The sequence below is a fragment of the Crocuta crocuta genome, unplaced genomic scaffold (genome assembly GCF_008692635.1).
Source record: "Crocuta crocuta isolate KB4526 unplaced genomic scaffold, BGI_CrCroc_1.0 scaffold675, whole genome shotgun sequence".
NCBI classification, from domain to species: Eukaryota; Metazoa; Chordata; class Mammalia; order Carnivora; family Hyaenidae; genus Crocuta; species Crocuta crocuta.
Window position 1 is genome coordinate 820,992 of NW_027528796.1, and position 16,535 is coordinate 837,526.

A 16,535-nucleotide genomic window follows, 5' to 3' on the forward strand; every position below is an offset into this window, starting at 1 on the left:
GCACGGTGGGTTCAGACCCTGTCCCCCAATCTCCTTCCCCTCAATGGAGGGAGCANGGGCGACCCCGCTCAGAGCAGCCACAGTTCTGGGAGAAACGGCTTGTGGGACGTGCTGTCAGATTGTGACCAAACCAATTCTTAAACAGGGACACGGACACTAAGGGACGGTATTTCTAAAATGCCACAGATGGGACTGCCCCCAGAGCATTTAAAATAACGAACACCGCATGCCAATGCATGAACAGACGGGCATAAATTAATTCCCAGAGAGGTGTCGGGGACAGAGCCCGGAGCTGACACACAGACAGAATATAGATTTGCTTTGTTGGTGTGTGTACGTCTACGGCATATAACATCTGTTAGTAAAGAAGACCTCTATTTATATTTGCGACGCAGGGCAGGTGGGCGGTCTGTACAGAGTGTGCGAGCCGGGTGGAGGTCAGATTCATGGAGCGGAGGCCGCCAGGCGGGATTAGAGCGCACCCATCCCAGTGACCTCGGACGTCAGCCTGGAAGACACCAAAGCAGAGGAGACAGGTCAAAATGTTCTCATAAAATGGTTCCAGAAGCGAAGCTCACCCCACTGTGTGTGTGTGTGTGTGTGTAAGTTTATTTATTTTGGGAGAGAGAGAGGGAGAGCAGGGGAGGGGCAGAGAGAGTGGGAGAGAGAATCCCAAGCAGGCTCTGCACGGTCAGCACAGAGCCCGACATGGGGCTTGAACCCACGAACTGTGGGATCATGACCTGAGCCGAAATCAAGAGTCAGACGCTCAACCGCCTGAGCCCCCAGGCGCCCCCCAGCCCCGTGTTCTCATAGCCTATGTATCCGTCTCCCTCTTGCCTGTGACAGATGTGTGGCTGTGACTGGAGACCAAAGCAGAGAGGGGGAGGAGGACCCACCAGGGACCAGGTTGGCGGGCCTGCCTTCCCTGTAACCACATCGGTGGTGTGACAACAGCCACGTGGACAAGCACAGGCCACCCCCACCACCTGCACGCAGCCGCTCCGGGGAGGGGGCACCGGCGTCACACTGCCCACAGAGCGGAGGCTGCCTCCCGAGAGCCCGGACGTCCTGAGTTAGAGGAGGGTCCTCCCCCCCGGGTGTGCTCACGTGTGCTCCCACGCGCCCCCGGGCAGGCAGCGGAGGGGGCGTCCCAGCCCCGGGCTGCAGGGGCGGAGGGGGCAGAGAGCCGAGTACTGTGTTCTCTGAAACCACATGAACGAACTAACCCAAGGGTACGGCTGACACGGGGCCTTCCCGGAGACGCTCCAGCCTGTAACGCTCCAGGGTGAACGAGCAGAGCGGGTGTGGGGTGAAAGGTCAGGTGTGAACGTGCAGAGGGGGCGTGGGGCCCCGGGCTGGCGTGGAGACTGTCTCCCCTGCGCCCACCCCCATGCCCCGCCAGTCCCCTGAGCACCCTGTCTGCCAGCACGCGTGGGGCAGGGCCCTGGGAACACGCACCTGGCGTTGATGAGGTACTGGGCGAGGCTGATGTTGGCCGGGGTCCCTGTGATGGTGATCTGGCGCTCCGACGACCCTTCTGTGGCGTTGGCGATTTTGATCTGAGCTCCAGACATCTGTCGAATTTCATTGATTTTGGTCCCTTGGCGTCCAATTATGCAGCCTATTAGCTAGAAAAAAGGACGGAGGACTTCCTTCGCGAAGAGCCCCCACGCCAGCTGAGCGTGCGCAGGGCCCCTTGGGGGCCTCAGGACAGCCGAGCCTCGGTCTCTCCCCCCAACTCCAGGCTGCCGACGCCGGGGCCCTGCCCGGTGCCCCCGCTGGCACAGTCCTGACAGGTCCACGGGCCGAGAGGCGCCTCCCCTGGTGTCCTTTGGGGCCTGGGCAGCGGGGCCTTCTTGGCGCGTCCTCGGGTGGAAGAGTGTTTGTCTGAAGCCAGGCTAAAGCTCGCTGCTGCCTAAAACCTGTCTCCTGATGAACCTGAGTGAAAGTCTGAGGACGAGTCAGATGCTCCCTTTCCTTCCCAGCGTGTGACCTGTCTAGATGGGATGCAGTGACCTCTGACACCCTGGGCCGTCTGAAGGAGGAGGCAGCCACCAAGAACCAAGCAGTCGGAGGGACCAGAGCCAGGGCCCCTCGGGACACAGAAACAGCCATGCGTGGGGCTGTGGTGGCCTGAGGTCGAGACTGGCTCCCCGTGGCGGCCCACCCTGCAGCGGCCCCAGAGAGGCCTCCGTGGGGGGTGCAGCTGGCACCCCTCGACGTTCACTCTGGGCAGAACGAGCGCCACCCTTAGCCCGAGGCAGCCGAGGGCGGCTCTGAGCGCACACACGGGGCAGGGCGGGCCCGGGGCTGCCCTGCGGGGAAGCTGGTGCCAGGAGCACCTTCTGGCCTGGCATCAGGGCCGGTAGACGGAGGGGCTGGAGCCCGTGCGGACGGTGTGCAGGGAGGAAGCCCATCGACAAATGACACACCTCAGGACCTAGGCAGTGACAATAGCTCACGGGGACACGGGTGCACCCGACCTCGCTCTTGTCCCTAAGGTGACCTTCAGCGTCTCAGTTCTGCTCTCCTTTTCTGGGGTAGGTCAGCTGCCCCCCCGCACCAGCAGTGTCCCCAGAGCCGCCCAGCCTCCCCCACCTCCTGCCCCGTCTCTCTAGGCCCCGCCCACTGCACCCCAGGCCCCGCCCTGTGAGAGTGACTTCCAGGGTCACCGTCCTGATGGAGGGGGATGTGGGGCCAGCTGAGCCCCCAGAAGATGCCAGCATGCAGGAGGCCCCCCGGGCTTCCTCCCTTCCCGTCCTCACACTTCCTTGGCCAATACCAGCCCAATTCCCTTCTGGAACCTTCCCTCTTCAGTGCAAGTAGCCCTTGCTAAGAGCCTCCTACAGAACCGGCTTGTTTTCTCCCCCAGTAAAGCCTGTTTAAGGAAATGACCTCCTTTCCAGCACGAAGATCCGCATTCTCTCAAACATCTTCCTCTTCCCATTTTCTGGCTGAAAACATACTGACCCCCAGCCCTCCGTTCTTCCCGGGGGCCTCACACCTGAGGGGCCCTGAGCTGTTCCTCGGCCGGGCTGGGGGCTCAGCCCCGAAGCCGCCCCTCACTCCTCACGTGGTTGGGACAAGCCCCCTCTTCCAGACAGCACTGAGAGCGGGACACGGGCTTTTCGTGGCTGGCGGCTGTGCCCTCAGCAGTTAGGATGGGGTGAGACAACTAAGAGGCCTCCCTAACCTGGCGGGAGCGAGTTACGGGCCCTCAGGTGGCCTCTCTGGGTCTCCTGACCCTGTGGGCACCCAGCCACGCCCCGGCCTCTCCTCTCACCCTGTGGGCCCCTTGGTGAACCCGAAGGAAGGTGACAGAGACACTTTCAAGTAACATGGTCCCTCCTAACTGCATCCAAAGCTGAACCCCAGAGGCACCACCCGCTTGAGCCTTAGGTCTCTGGGTGATGTGGGGTGGCGACCAGGGTCAGGGCCCAAGTGTGGGGTGACCACCGGCATGGCGACAGTGTGGGCCAAGTAAGCTCTGCAACAGGCAGTGAGTGCCTAATGGTGAGTCCAGCCCAAGGCCAACGACACCAAGGCCAGGGGAGCCCCACACACGGCTGCCAGCCCTGACCCAGGCTGGGTCCCTGTGGCCACGTGGGCAGGTGGCCGGGCTGTGGAACCTACGTGTAGTTTAGGTCACCGCACGTGCCCGCCCGCCGTCCAGAAAGCTCTGGCGACAGGTAGGTGTGGGCAGGACTTCCCTTTGCACAGTCTAGTTTGACCAGGGACAGAGAAGGGCCAAACGGCAGGCGTGCGTCTGGCATCAGCTCCGGGCAGATGCCTCCCCCCGGGGGGCAGGGGGGGTACGAGAAAGCGCCCAGCAGAGCTGTCACAGACCCTCCTCCCAGGATGGGCTCCTCAGAGCACGCGGATGCAAGAAGACACCCTTGCCCGGAGGAGGCTGGCAGCACGCGCTGCGGGCAAGGTGGCACCTGTGTGCCCAGGGTGCACACCGCTCTCCAAACGAGCCTTGTCCTCTTCCGTTTGCCCCCTGGGCTCATCTCAGCTTAGAATGAAGGCTCGGCTGAGAGGAAGGCACTGTCCTTAGCGAAATGGTTTCGGCAAAGGCCCGGAGGAGACGCCCCAGGGCACAGCAGGGTCCCTGCGTCTACCACGTGGGTGAGGACTCGGGGCGGCCGGGAGCCAGCCTGCTCAAGGATCGGCACGTGCGAAGATGGTGTCAGAGCCCCGGGAGCAGAAGCAGCCTCCCCTGGAGGACGCGGGATCCGGGCCTGCCGCAGGCCACGGGGCCCAGACGAGGGCGGTGTGTCCTGGGGGTGGGGGAGGTCCCTTCCTCTGGCCCCACGCCTCGCTCCTCTCCCGCTCTCCCTGTCTACACTCCCGAGGGGTCCTTCCCCAGAAGCCATGACTCCGTGCTTCTCTTAAGGAAGAGACAGGACTTCGTGCCCAGCTAGTTCAAAGGTCAAAGCAGTGAATGATCCGGAAGGACCTCAGTTCTAGGGTTGAAAAGGCCGAATGACATGTGAGCTGGGAAGGCCAGGTCACCCAGACAGAGGCCTCCTGTGGGACACGGTCAGCTGTCCCTCCAGGACACGGGACCCGCACCTGCCCTGGTGTCTTGGTTTGGGATCAGAGTGGCGTCCTTAGGGTGATCCACAGGTTTGGAGGACAAGCTGGGAAGGACAGAGCACGTGGAGCGTGGCTCGTATGGCCACACGCTGGGCTGAGCCCTGGGCGGGAACAGGCCGTGGGCACGAGACACGGGGAACCAGACAAACCCATGGCGCCCTGCTTGCAGAGGACCCCAGACCCTCTGAGGCTGGGGCGCACGGGGCAGGTCCACTCCGAGCGTTCCTGGGCCGCTTGTTCCTTAGGGACCAACTCGGAAGCAGGCTCGGGGGCCTCGGGCCTGCAGCCAGCCCTGGCGTCTCACCCCCCTGCTACTTTCCTGTCTAGTATCTCAGGGGTGTGACCATGTGCCGTCCGTGGACGTCGAACCTAACTGTGGGAAGGTGGGGAGTGGTCCCGGGCAGGCTGAGGCGGGCGAAGGCTCAGGCATACTCACATCGTTGGGAATGGTGAGCTCGTGAGTGCTGGCCGGAGGGCTGACGTCCAGACCTGGGCACACCAAGGGGACACGGTTAGCCTGGCAGCAGGTGGTTCATGTCAAGCCCAGCACCCACCCACACGGCCCACACGGGCCAGGCTCTGTGAGTGAGCTCAGTCCCAAACTGCGAGCGGCCTCCGGGGCCCCAGCTTCTCCCGAAACAAGGAAAAAGAAGCCTCAGCAGAGTGACATTTCACGTTTTCATTCTGGGCACATCGTGATTTCACTTCTGTGTGTGATGGCTCAGGATGCCCTTCACGGACCACTGGGCTCCCCCCCGCACCCCTGATCGTGTATCTGTGAGTGTGTCCATCCCTAGGCTCTCCCCCCTGCACCCCTGGTTGTGTGTGCGTGTGCGTGTGCGTGTCCCTGGGCTCCCCCGACCCCTGGCCCAGCTGCCCCTCGCCACTTTCTGCCCCGCCGTGGCTCCGCGGCCCGGACAGCCCCGCTGATGCCGCGGTGAGCCGCCAGCCGCAGTGGAGGCGGTGCCCCCGCGTCTGTGCTGAAAGTGCAGACACAGCCTAACTGGTCACCAGGCCCCGATTTTTCCCTGTACCAGTGTCAGCGCGGGGCCTGGCCGATCACAGACCACTTCTCAGACAGCTCACAGGCCGGGGTCCGCTCTTGCGCTGGGGACAGTGACGGCAGGGCCCGTGGTGGGCGGCTCGCTGCCCTCAGCCCTTCTGTCTCCTTGTTCGGAGGCACCTCAAGCACCAAGTCCGCAGCAGACACCCCCTTCCTCTCAGCAGGCCCCACGCGTGGGGCCCGCACACACAGCCAGCCATCACAGCCTGGCTGGGAATGCCAGAACATTCCGGAGCCCAGACCTCTCTTCTCCCCTCTCCTGCTTCCCACCTCTGCCCTTGCCCCTTGGGCTACTCTCCACGGGCCCAGAGGGGCCTAGGGAAACATGGGTCAGACGCCTTCAAGACCGTCCCAAACCAGTGGCAGGTCCTGCCCCCCCACGGCCCCCCCTTCCTGCTGCTTCTTCCATGGCACTTGCGTCCCCAACACCAGACGCACTGCGGTCCTCAGTCTCTGCCATGGGAGACGCCACCAGGGCCCGGCTCGTCTGGGGGGTTCAGCTGGCACGTCCTGAACGGGCCAATTCATCCCAAATTGTCATTTCCTGTGGCACAGCCAAAACACATTTCTGTTCTTTATCTTCTTTTCAGAAAGGCGCTTTCAGTACAATTACTTGGTTGTCCACAAATAGCGACACTCGAAATGTCATTTCAGAGATTGCCTGAGTCCTGTGGGCATCCCGACAGGAACTCCTGAACAGCCTGGGGTGGGTGGACGTGGCGCTGAGTCCCATCGGTTCACCATGGTGTATTGTGATCCAGGGAAGAAAGTACTAGACTTCTTTGTAAGAAGGTCCTGAAATTAAGCTGTAGTTTGGAGACACATCTGTGTTCTTGTACCTCAGGACCTGGTGCCCCAGCGGGGACCCTGTCTCACAAGATGCTGACACTCCATGCACTCTGGGAGGAGTCAAGCTTCGCCACGTGGCCCGAGCCTGCTTTGGGAGCAGTGGTGACATCGCCCTTTGTCACCACTTGTTCTATTCCACTGGCTGCCAGGGGGCACATGTGTGTGCACGCTCTCCCTGTGGGTCTCACCGGGGAGGGGGGGGAGGAGGTCATCACAGGGACCTCTTAAAGAGGTCGTGTGCACACGTGCCCTGTGTCCTTGGGGCCCGCAGGCCGTGCTGGGGGAGCCGTGGCGGGGAGGGGTGGGCAGCCNCCTTGGGTCCCAGCCGTCTCTGGAAGATACATATGAAATCCCGTAAAACCGTAGAGGGCTCGCAGGCACACATGTGTCATCAGCTAGATGCATAACTCTGTAAGGTGGGTGTCCATTTCCAGAGTCAAAAACACCCTATAAACGTTTATCTCTAATTTTCATTCACTCCATTCTGCATGAACTTGGTTAAAGGCTGCGCGGACCCACGTGGAGGGCTCTGATCAGCAGAGCCGGCGTCTTGCCCGGAGGTGCGCGGCTGGGCTCTGGGCCCAGAGCACCGGGGTGGGGGACAGCGGGCACGCACGGGGAGCCCGCTCTGCCGCCGCAAGCTCTCAAGTGGCTTCGCTCCCCACCCGCCCTGCGTCCTGGGATCCGCGGACCCGTGCCTGCCCTGCCGCGGCCTCGGCGCATCTGCACGCTCCGGAACAGGTGCAGACAGATGGGGCCGGCTCCTCTGCTCCCTGACGGTGTGCTGCGTCTCCTCCAAAACGCGTTTCCGGAAAGCACACATCATGGTAAATTCTTCACGGCAGGCCCCCACGCGCTGTGCCACCCAGAGAATACGTGGCAACACAGACGGTGGCCCACCACGTGCGGGGCCTTCAGTGACCCTCAGAGCCCCGGGGCTGACCCGCTCGCCGGACACAGAAGCTGTGAACTGCACGTGCAGGCCTGGCACCAGCCACACAGACTCTGTCCCCTGGTGGCACTGGCTCCTCGTTAAGGCACTCGAGGTCCCCATGGCAGAAGCGATCGGGCCTCCTCGCCCCTCCTCCCGCCAGGTCAGTGACCCGGAGCCCGAGCAGGGGCGGACCACGGCCTTCTGGACCTGCTCTCTCATCATTTAGTTTGCTTTTGTTTTACCTGACGACTGGCCCATCAGAGTTTGAGCTTCTTCGGAGGAGTGTAAAGGCAGCTTTTCTCCTGGAGAGCAAAGAAGAAACAGATTTAATGTTTTGCCCTCAAGGAGATAAGCAAGGTCACTTCAACTAGGGAAGCTCAAAATCTGACTGGCGCATGCACGGCAGACAGCATGTCCAGCGTGTTGTCACCCACTCGGCCACCGAGGCGACGCCTGCCGTTATCCGGGAGGAGCACGCGCCCAGCTGGCTGGACCGCGCCGAGCTAAGGCCCACCCCCCGCCCCTGTGCCGAGTGGGGTGCCGATGGTGACCGCGCCCCGGCCTGGGGGCTGGCTCATCGCAGTTTTCCCGGGCAGGTGTCGCTCCTGGGATGCGCACCGGCCTCCCGCAGAGGGGCGTCCCGTCTGCTTGTTTGAGCTCTTGCTCCTGGAGAACAGGCTTCAGGGCTGGCCAAGTGGGTGCGTTCGGCAGGAGGGGCCCCCAGGATGCCTGTGTGCAGCGGAGACAGGCACGGACCCGAGGGGGCAGATGGGACGTCTCTTCACGAGAAGGCCAGCCGTGAGGTGACCACCCTGCCGCACAGACAGACCTCCCCGCCCGGCCCTCCGCAACGTGCACACTGCTGCATGTCTACACTGCGTCCTTGGCGTCCACGACTGCACCTGTACCTGCTCTGTGCACCGCCCTGAATGAGAGTTCAGAAAGAGAGTCCCCGGGTGAGAAGAGAGGAGGTCAGAAAGGGCAGCTGGGTACGTACCGGGGAAAGCGGGGGTGGTCTGTCCGAGGGGAGGAAAGGGGGTGTGCTGCATGGCCAGCTGGTGGAGCTTGGTCAACTGCTGGGGTGGGAGGGACATGAGAGCTAAGAAGATTATTGTCATCGAGCACAAGTCACACCAAATTAAAAAGGCAGTAACAGACGTGGTACAAATAGATATAGAGGGGGCCATGCGGACACATGGCAGACGCAGAACTCAAGGACTTGGCCTGGAAAACCAATGGGCCGCCGGGCAGTGCACCCGGGTCCTCTCTTCTCCTCGGCTCCCTGGCAGCTCACACGGGCCTGGCGGCCGGCCTCACCCTCGGGGCCTGCACCGCGCCCTCTGGGCCACGCACTCCGCTCCCAGCCTCCCCCGGACACAGGCCACGGCGAACGTGTCCCAGCCCCGCTTCGGGGCCGGCCCCGGACTCCGTTCTGGAGGCGAGGACCGGGCCTTCCCGGAGCCCCGGAGGCCAGCAGGAGGGGCACGCGGGAGGAGCTGGCGCCCCAGTGCCACACAAGTGGTTGGGGAGGCAGCTATGGTGCCCGAGGCACAAATACCCGAGACACTGAGAGCCTCACGGATGTGCCTCAAGGCGGCAGAGGAGCGGGTCTCGGGCTAAGCAAACACCACAGGCCCCCTCCCGGTGAGGAGGATCGCGGCTGCCCGTCCCCGAGAGCCCCTGCCCCGCCTGCCGTGCCCCGTGGGCGCGGGAGTCTCACGGTCAGGCTCTTCCAGCCCCCACCGCGTGACGGGCGTGTGGAGCCCAGCGTGACGGACCTACAGCCTGCTGGGCATCCCTTCCGGGTGGAACCCTGGCGTATGGGCCCCTGGGCTGTGAGGCAGAGAGCGAGCGGCTGCGGCCACGGCCGGGCTGTCCTTCCTGGCCGGCTCCATGACCTCGCCATTGGTTTCTGGTGTTCTCCCTCCCTTCCTGGAAGGGGGGCGTGCCTCAAAATGCAGCCCTCTCCCTGCCTGCCGGGTGCTCCCTGGCCTGCGGCACTCGGGCCGGGCCTGCCCGGGGAGCACTGGCCGCACCGGACTCGATGAGGCCGCTCTGGGCACATCTATCATGCCCAGGGGTCCTGAGGAATAGGCTAGGGGATGTGGTGACCTGGGGTCAGATTCAGCCCCGGGAGTGCCTGCCGAGGTGGTGCGGGTCAACGCTGTAGCTGGGGCTGGGGGCTGACCCCGCACCTGCTGCCCGGCACATCTGCCCCGTGACCTAACATCACCGAGCAGGGCGTGACCTGAGCAGCCACGCACCGGAGCCCCCGAGGAAGGTGCTGGAAGAACACGCCCCGGAAACACGGTCACGGGACACCGCTGAAGTCACAAGGGACAGGAGGCGACGCACGGCCCGCGCCGGCTGTGCCCGGGCAGGATGGCCCTGTGAGATAGCGGCCTCAGAGGCCGGAGACCCTGCCGCACGCTTCGAGTAGCCTCACGACGCCTCCTCTTTCAGGGACATGAGAAAAGACGGCAAGTAGCCACGGGCATCCTGGGTGTGAGGGCTGAGGAGCGGGTGACACCGTCCGTGGCTGAGGCGCCGCCCAGGGGCTGGGCCGCACTGATGGGTCCCACGAACCGGCCTGCAGCCGATGGGACGGGAGCTGAGGGGGCCGCGGGCCCTGAGCGCAGCCAGCACGAGCCACCGAGGACGTCCGTCAGGGGTGTGAACCCACCTTAAGGGGGAGCTGGGACAGGGGCTAAACTTCCCTCACCAGTCGGTTAACCGCAAGTTCCCAGGATGGAAGAGGAAACCACTTCCGGACACAGCGAACCAGGAGCTGGAGCACAAGGCCATGCACGTGGGGGCAGGGCGGGCAGCGTGCTCTGACCACCCCTCAGATTTCCACGCAGGCGCAGTGCTCACACGGGAGGGCGGCCGCCCGGGGGCTCCAGCCCTGCGCACAGGGGCGGCCCTGGTGCAGCGGGGTCTGCTGGCACCTGTGGGGCCCGGGGAGCCCTGGCCGGTGCTCTGTGCTCCTCCCATGGCAGGGCCCCCTCTGGTCGCGCCCGACCCCAGCAAGGGCGCACAGCCGTGTGCTGGTCCGGACGGCAGTGGAGAGGGGGGCCTCGGAGGCGGGACGGCCTGGGTCAGCTCCAGCGCCGCCCAGCTCCGTGGAGGGGACTCGCGCGTCCCGATGTGCAGGTGGGGCGGCCGCCACCGTGAGCAACCTGCGGCTTCTCTGCCGGCCCGGCCACGGCTCCAGTGCCCGCTGCTCCCCTGCTCTGCCCATCGCCTCCCGGCAGGGAGGCTGTGCTCCAGAGCCCCGGCCGCCCGTGTTCGGGGTGCAGCCCGCCGCAGCCGGGTCAACAGTCCTGGAGGTCAGCTGCGCTTGTGTCGGAGCGCGGCCGTCCGCAGGGGCTTCAGCCGGCCTGGCCCTAATGTCTCTGGCTGCCTCGCACTGGCTGCTTTTTCTGGAGAAATGGCCACACAACAGACGAGTCCCCTCCACCCACGCACATGACTGTAATGTGATGCCCTGGGGAGACCGGACGGGCACACGGCGGTGCCTGGATAAACACTGGTCCAAGGAGCAGGTGGGCAGAGAGGCGGACGGATGGCGGATGCCAGCTGGCCTCCCTCTGGTCCTGGCTCTGCCTTTAGTCAAGCACTTCATCTCCTCGGAATATAATTTCTACATTTTCTAAGGCAAGAACAGGGAAAGGGCTAAGGGGATTCCTGCTTTTTGAGACATTTCTGCCATTAAAAAGATCAGACTTTCAGTACTCACAAATGCCGCCACATCGCTGGGAGGGAAGGGAGGAGGGAGAGGGAAGGGGGGGCCAGGGCATCGTGAGATGGACAGCTCTGTGTCCTTTGCCTTTTCCAATGGATGTTGGGTTGGAACAGAAAAACATTCAAATACTAAATGCAGACAGAGGCTGAAGTCCTAAGAATCCAAGAGTCCACAACTCGGTGAGCTGATCACAAGACGAATGCACCACACCGCTCCCGCTCACTTCTCGGAACAGACGAGGTGGGGGCTTAGGTTGCGGTCATGGTTCCTCTCCCATGAAATATGTGTGTCTTTTAGTCATTTTTCTATTGGGTTGATTTTTGCCAATTCACAAAAAAATTCCTTTTGTATTTCAGATACTAATCCTATTGCTGTTGAGTGTGCTGAAAAGATCTTGCCCCCCATTCTCCTTGGGTGTCTTTAGAGAAACAGAATTTTAAAATTTCAATGTAGTGAAAGTAATTAATATTTTCTTCATGGTTTATTTTATATTGTGCTTAAGAAATCGTTTCCTGACCTAAAAGAGACTTTCTCCTATATTTTCTTCTAAAGGTGCTGTTTTCCTCTCTTGTATTGAAGTTCTTGATACATAAGCGGTGTTTAAATTATTTTTCCCACGTGGATGACCCATTGTCCTGATAGCCCGCTGGCCCAGTGTCTGTCCCTGTGCACAAACCACTGTCTTCAGTCGTACGGCCCCACACTAGTCTCCGTATCTGCCAGGACGGCTCTCCTGGTGTATATTCTCTTCATTAATATCTTGATGGTCCTTGGTCTTTACTCTCCCACACAAATTTTAAAACAGCATGTTAAGTCCCTGCCAGGATTCTGATTGGAATTCTACTTCATTGGTACCTCGATTTGGGAAGAATAGACATTTTATTTATTTTTATTTATTTATTTTTATTCTCCCGACCCTGAGATCAAGACCTGAGCTGAGATCAAGATTTGGACACAACTGACTGAGCCACCCAGGTGTCCCGAGATTTGACATTTAAAGATACTTCATGTCCTTATCCATGAACTTGGTATGTTTCTCCATTTATTTTGGTCTTTTGGTCTTTAACTTTCAATAAAGACAAGGGTTTTTTTTTTTTTTAAAGGTCATCTTTTAATTATTGATTTCGGCTTAATTGCTTTGTGGTAAGAGAGTATAGCCTATAGAATTGCAATTTTTCATAGATGGTGTTTTTTTTTTTTTTTTTATGGCATAACATATGGTCAAGTTTTGTTAAGTTTCCATGACTTCCGTGGCTACGTAGGATTATATAGAGTTCAACCTGTGTCTTGCCAGGCTCACTGACTGCACTGTCAATACCTTCTTTATTCTTTATTGAAAGAGAGTTAGGTGAAGGCTCCCTACAACGTCTGTCAAATTCCCTTTATGGTTTGTTAATTTTTTCTTTACATGTATTTGAAGATATGTTTCCGGTGAGTACAAGTTTTAAATTTATATCTTCTGGTGAACGTGTAAGTGACTAAATAATCACTAAAGATGACTTCTTTATCAACATGTAAATGACTAAATATGGAATTTGCCTTGAAGTCTTGTTTCTCCCTACCTGACATTAATGTTGATACATAAAGTTTCTTTCAGTCAGTATTTTCTTAGGATAGGTTTTTCTATTCTTCCGATATTTCTGGGTCCTTATTCTTTAGGTGTGTCTCCTGGGGAAGAAAACGCTACATTTTGTTAGCTTGTGTCCTGTTTTGGTTGCTTGTCTATTTAATTGTTTTTGCTTGTTTGTTTGTTTTTAAGTTTGACAGCCTTATCTTTAAACTGGAATGCTTCTACTTTCATCACAATTACACGTATCTATAGACCAATCTCTGCCATTTTATTTTGTTTTGCACTTGTAATTGTCCTGATCTTCTAAGGCTTCTTTCCTGCTGTTCATCCTTTTTTTTCTTTTGTACTGATTAATTTCTGCCATCCATTCTCCCTCTACATCTTTATGGAAGTTAAAGAGTTAAACTCTTTTTTGCCAGTGGTCACTTTCAGATTTTAACACGTACATTTAAAGTCTAAACTCTGTATCTTTGCCTCTTCTGGGATGACACGGTGAGGCACAGAAAGTTCCATTCCCCGGGGTCCATCCGAATCATAGGTCTGTTTTTGTCTACTTGTTCTGTTTTGTTAATCCCATAAATTAGACAGCTTTGATGTTGATTTTACAGAAAATTTTTGCTCTCATTTACCCAAATGTATACATGTTTGTGTAGTCAAAATCATCGGTATTTCCTTGGCCCGTGCTTATGTTAATGAAACAAGCCCTTTCCCTGCATCTCTGGTCCTTCACAAGCCTGTTGGTCACAGCTCTTTGTCTGCAAATGCTTGGGTTTAGGTCCTTGGAAGAGCCTCTTAAGATAGAAGCTTGGGTTGACAATTACTTTTTCTTATCACACACCACCTTCCGGCCTCCAGGCTGCTCCTGTCCCCTCCTTCCTCTCTCCTCTGTGACATTCCTGTTCTTACTACTTTGGAGATTTACTTTTGGTCTTGATGTCATGCAGTTTTACTCTGACAGGTCTGAGATGGATTTCGTTTTATTTCCTTTGTTCGGGATTTGTTGGGATTCCTGAATGCAAGGATTGGTTTCCTTTATTAATTCTGAGAAATTCTCGGTGGTCATCTTGTAGAATGGCCATCAGTCCACGTGAGGAAGACCTCACGCAAGCCAGCCTGGGGGGCGGGGGTGGGAGACGGCTGGGCAGTGGGTGGGGTGCGGGCACCTCCCTGCCAGTCTGAGCTGCAGGGTCCTGGGAGAAGGAGGGCAGACGTGCGGCCTGGCAGCCGGCTGGCATCAGAGTGCGGGCCACTCTCCCCACCGTGTCCCGCACGAGGTGCTGGGAGCAGTCTGTGGGCCACCGCGCAGTCATCAGGGAAGTCCCCGCAGCCACAGCGAACTGTGAGTGGACAGTGGGACCTAACGTGCACCCTCCTGCTGGTTGTTCCCTCTGTGAGGACTCCGTCTCACTGTCTCCTGGTACTTACTCTGAAGAACATGCCTCCTGCGACCCTGGGTACCAGGTGCCGCTGCTGGAGGCCATGGCTCCTGAGCTCCGGTGGTGAGCTCTCCAAGCCACCACTTTCTCGTGCTTGAACCTGGGTGGCCGCCCTGAGAGCCGCCCGCAGCCAGAGCGAGGAGGCAGAGGTGGTGAACCCTGTGTTGTCACCTGGAGCATGTGGATTGTTGTCTGATTGCTTTTGGCCCCTTGAACGAGGGGCGTGTCACGTGAGGGAGTGACTTGGAAAGTCTGAGACTGGCACGGAGGAATCACACAGGGGTCGGCCTGGGCTGACTGACCACACCGCGGAAGTGAGGGGACACAGGTACTGCGCGGGCGGGAGGACGGGGTGGGGGGCTCCCACGCCCGAGTCCCTGCTGCCCCGCCCCAAGTCTGAAGCTGTGCAGCCCCGGGAGGCTCCGTGGAAGTGAGGGGCAGCTGTCCCCAGGGCTCTGGAGGTCAGGCTGGGGACGTCCTCCCCACACCCGGCACCCTGGTGCCTCTCCTGGGCGAGTCCGGGGCGATTTGGGCAAAACATGCGAGTGGCCGGCGCAGCCGAGCAGGGAAATCGGCGAGGTGGGTCCTGGCGATTCTCCAGGGAGGGCGAACCGGGGCGTGGAAGGAATATGTACAGTTTATTCTAGAGGAAGAAACAGTCAGCTCTAAGGAACAGGTTTCCTTACGGTCTGGTTCTGACTCAGGCGAGTTCCCAGGCTGCTGAACGGTGTGTGCGGCAGCCACTGGGGCTCCAGCACTTAAACTGTGTGCTCAGTTATATCAGGAAATCGAGCAAAAGTCCCTGTCACTGTCATATCTGGGGTCTAAGAAACGAGGCCTTTAAAATCCCTACTGAGTACCAAGCCCTTTAAAAGTTTCCTTCCTGGCCATCATTGCCGATGTCAGCAGACGGACGGTTTATTTTTGTTTCGGATGGAGCAGCGACACGACTGTCTGGTCTTCAGCGTCACCAGCCCGCAAGCCGCACACTTCCCGGAGCCCCCGCCCCGAGTCCTCGCCGCTGTGCCCCGGCCGGTCTACACGGGGGAGGGTCCCACACCGAGCGCCGTCTCAGGAGACGAACCGAACACAACACGGCAATTACACAACCATTAGTTAGGAGTCAGTTTAAGGAACCTGACAAGCCTGAAACTACCCACTTTCAAGAGATACTGAGAAAATCACATGGAAAGACATAACGACCAGTTAATACAAAAATCAATCAGCCGAACCGAAGTTCTTCAGCCTGAGACAGGTGCGCGCCTACGGCCGTGGGGATCTGAGGCCAGAAACTCTCCTCCGTGAGTCAGAGGCCGTGCCCAGGGCTGCAGGAGACCTCAGGCCTCAGAGCTGTTCTCTGGCTCAGCTGCCCCTCACGAGGGGCCAGAGCACTGTGTCTCCTGAGTCCCTGAGCTGGAGGAAGGCCAACGAGCCAGGTTTTCCGGTCTGCTCTTGTACGAGACCAGCAGCCCCTCGTTAAATGAACACCGTGCCGTCCTAGGAGTCAGGCCTGTGACGCACTTGGCCTCTGTTCTGATTGGCCATCAGTCCGCTCGGGACCCCTGAGAGGAGCGGCGGAGCCCACCCCTTATGTGCCTACGTGCCGCAGGCACCCTTGCCCGGGGGACGGCCGCCCCTTCTCCCAGGCTCTAACATCTGCGTGCCCTCCGGCATGGTCGGCTAAGACGGTGAGGGACAGGCGTCACCCACCTGGAATCAGAAAGGCCCCTGAGGCATGGGGCCTGCCCCTGCCTGCTGACCTCCCGGGCTCTCTCGTTTCCATGGGCACCGCTGGCAACGTCCTTGGGGTAAAAGACGTTTAACTTTTAAAGGTGCTGACGGTGCTCTGGATAAGGCTGAGTAGGCTCTCACCTTCGCCACCTCCCCCACTCCTGGGATCTCTAAGAAACTCGCAGGAAAATGAAGGGCATCTCTGAGAACACGGAATGGGGTGTCGAGGTCACTAGCAGAGGCCAGGCTTTGACACATGTCCTCAAAGGAGGCTGAGATGCCGTGGCCCTGAGGGGTCTGTGGGCTCCAGGGGGCAGGCGGGCACGGGAGGGATCTGCCTGCACATCTCACTGATCGTGTCCTGCGCGCCCAGCTGGACCGCAGAGGGGCTTGCAGAAGAGGCGAGCACCCACCAGCCTGGCAGCGCCTCCCGCGTGAGCCTCGGACCCCAGAGAACATGCGGGAAACGCCTTCTTGGGAGAGGCCGCGAAGCTCGGCAGGACTCAGAATGGCTTAGAGAAGAACACGGCCTCTCGAGAGCAGCCCCAGGCTTGCTGCCGGTCAGAGGCCAAGCCCACCTCTGCCTTCTCCCCCCCGCCCCCGCC

General features: G+C 59.5%; 1 protein-coding gene across 14 annotated transcripts in view; it reads right to left on the reverse strand.

The window, feature by feature from the left end:
• Positions 1 to 309: 309 nt before the first annotated feature.
• PCBP3 (poly(rC) binding protein 3) overlaps positions 310 to 16,535 on the reverse strand; it is a 258,218-nt gene continuing 241,992 nt past the window's right edge. For 6 of the 14 annotated variants that reach the window (XM_077755404.1, XM_077755397.1, XM_077755393.1 and 3 more), the window contains 5 exons: positions 8,446 to 8,521; positions 7,691 to 7,750; positions 5,039 to 5,091; positions 1,462 to 1,631; positions 310 to 508 (listed from right to left, as the gene is read on the reverse strand). In XM_077755404.1, coding sequence (XP_077611530.1) covers positions 472 to 508; positions 1,462 to 1,631; positions 5,039 to 5,091; positions 7,691 to 7,750; positions 8,446 to 8,521 — 396 coding nt within the window. In that variant the 3' untranslated portion in view covers positions 310 to 471. Of the gene's footprint in view, positions 509 to 1,461; positions 1,632 to 5,038; positions 5,092 to 7,690; positions 7,751 to 8,445; positions 8,525 to 16,535 lie in introns of all 14 variants that reach the window. The other 8 variants (XM_077755403.1, XM_077755396.1, XM_077755390.1 and 5 more) reach the window with 3 other exon arrangements.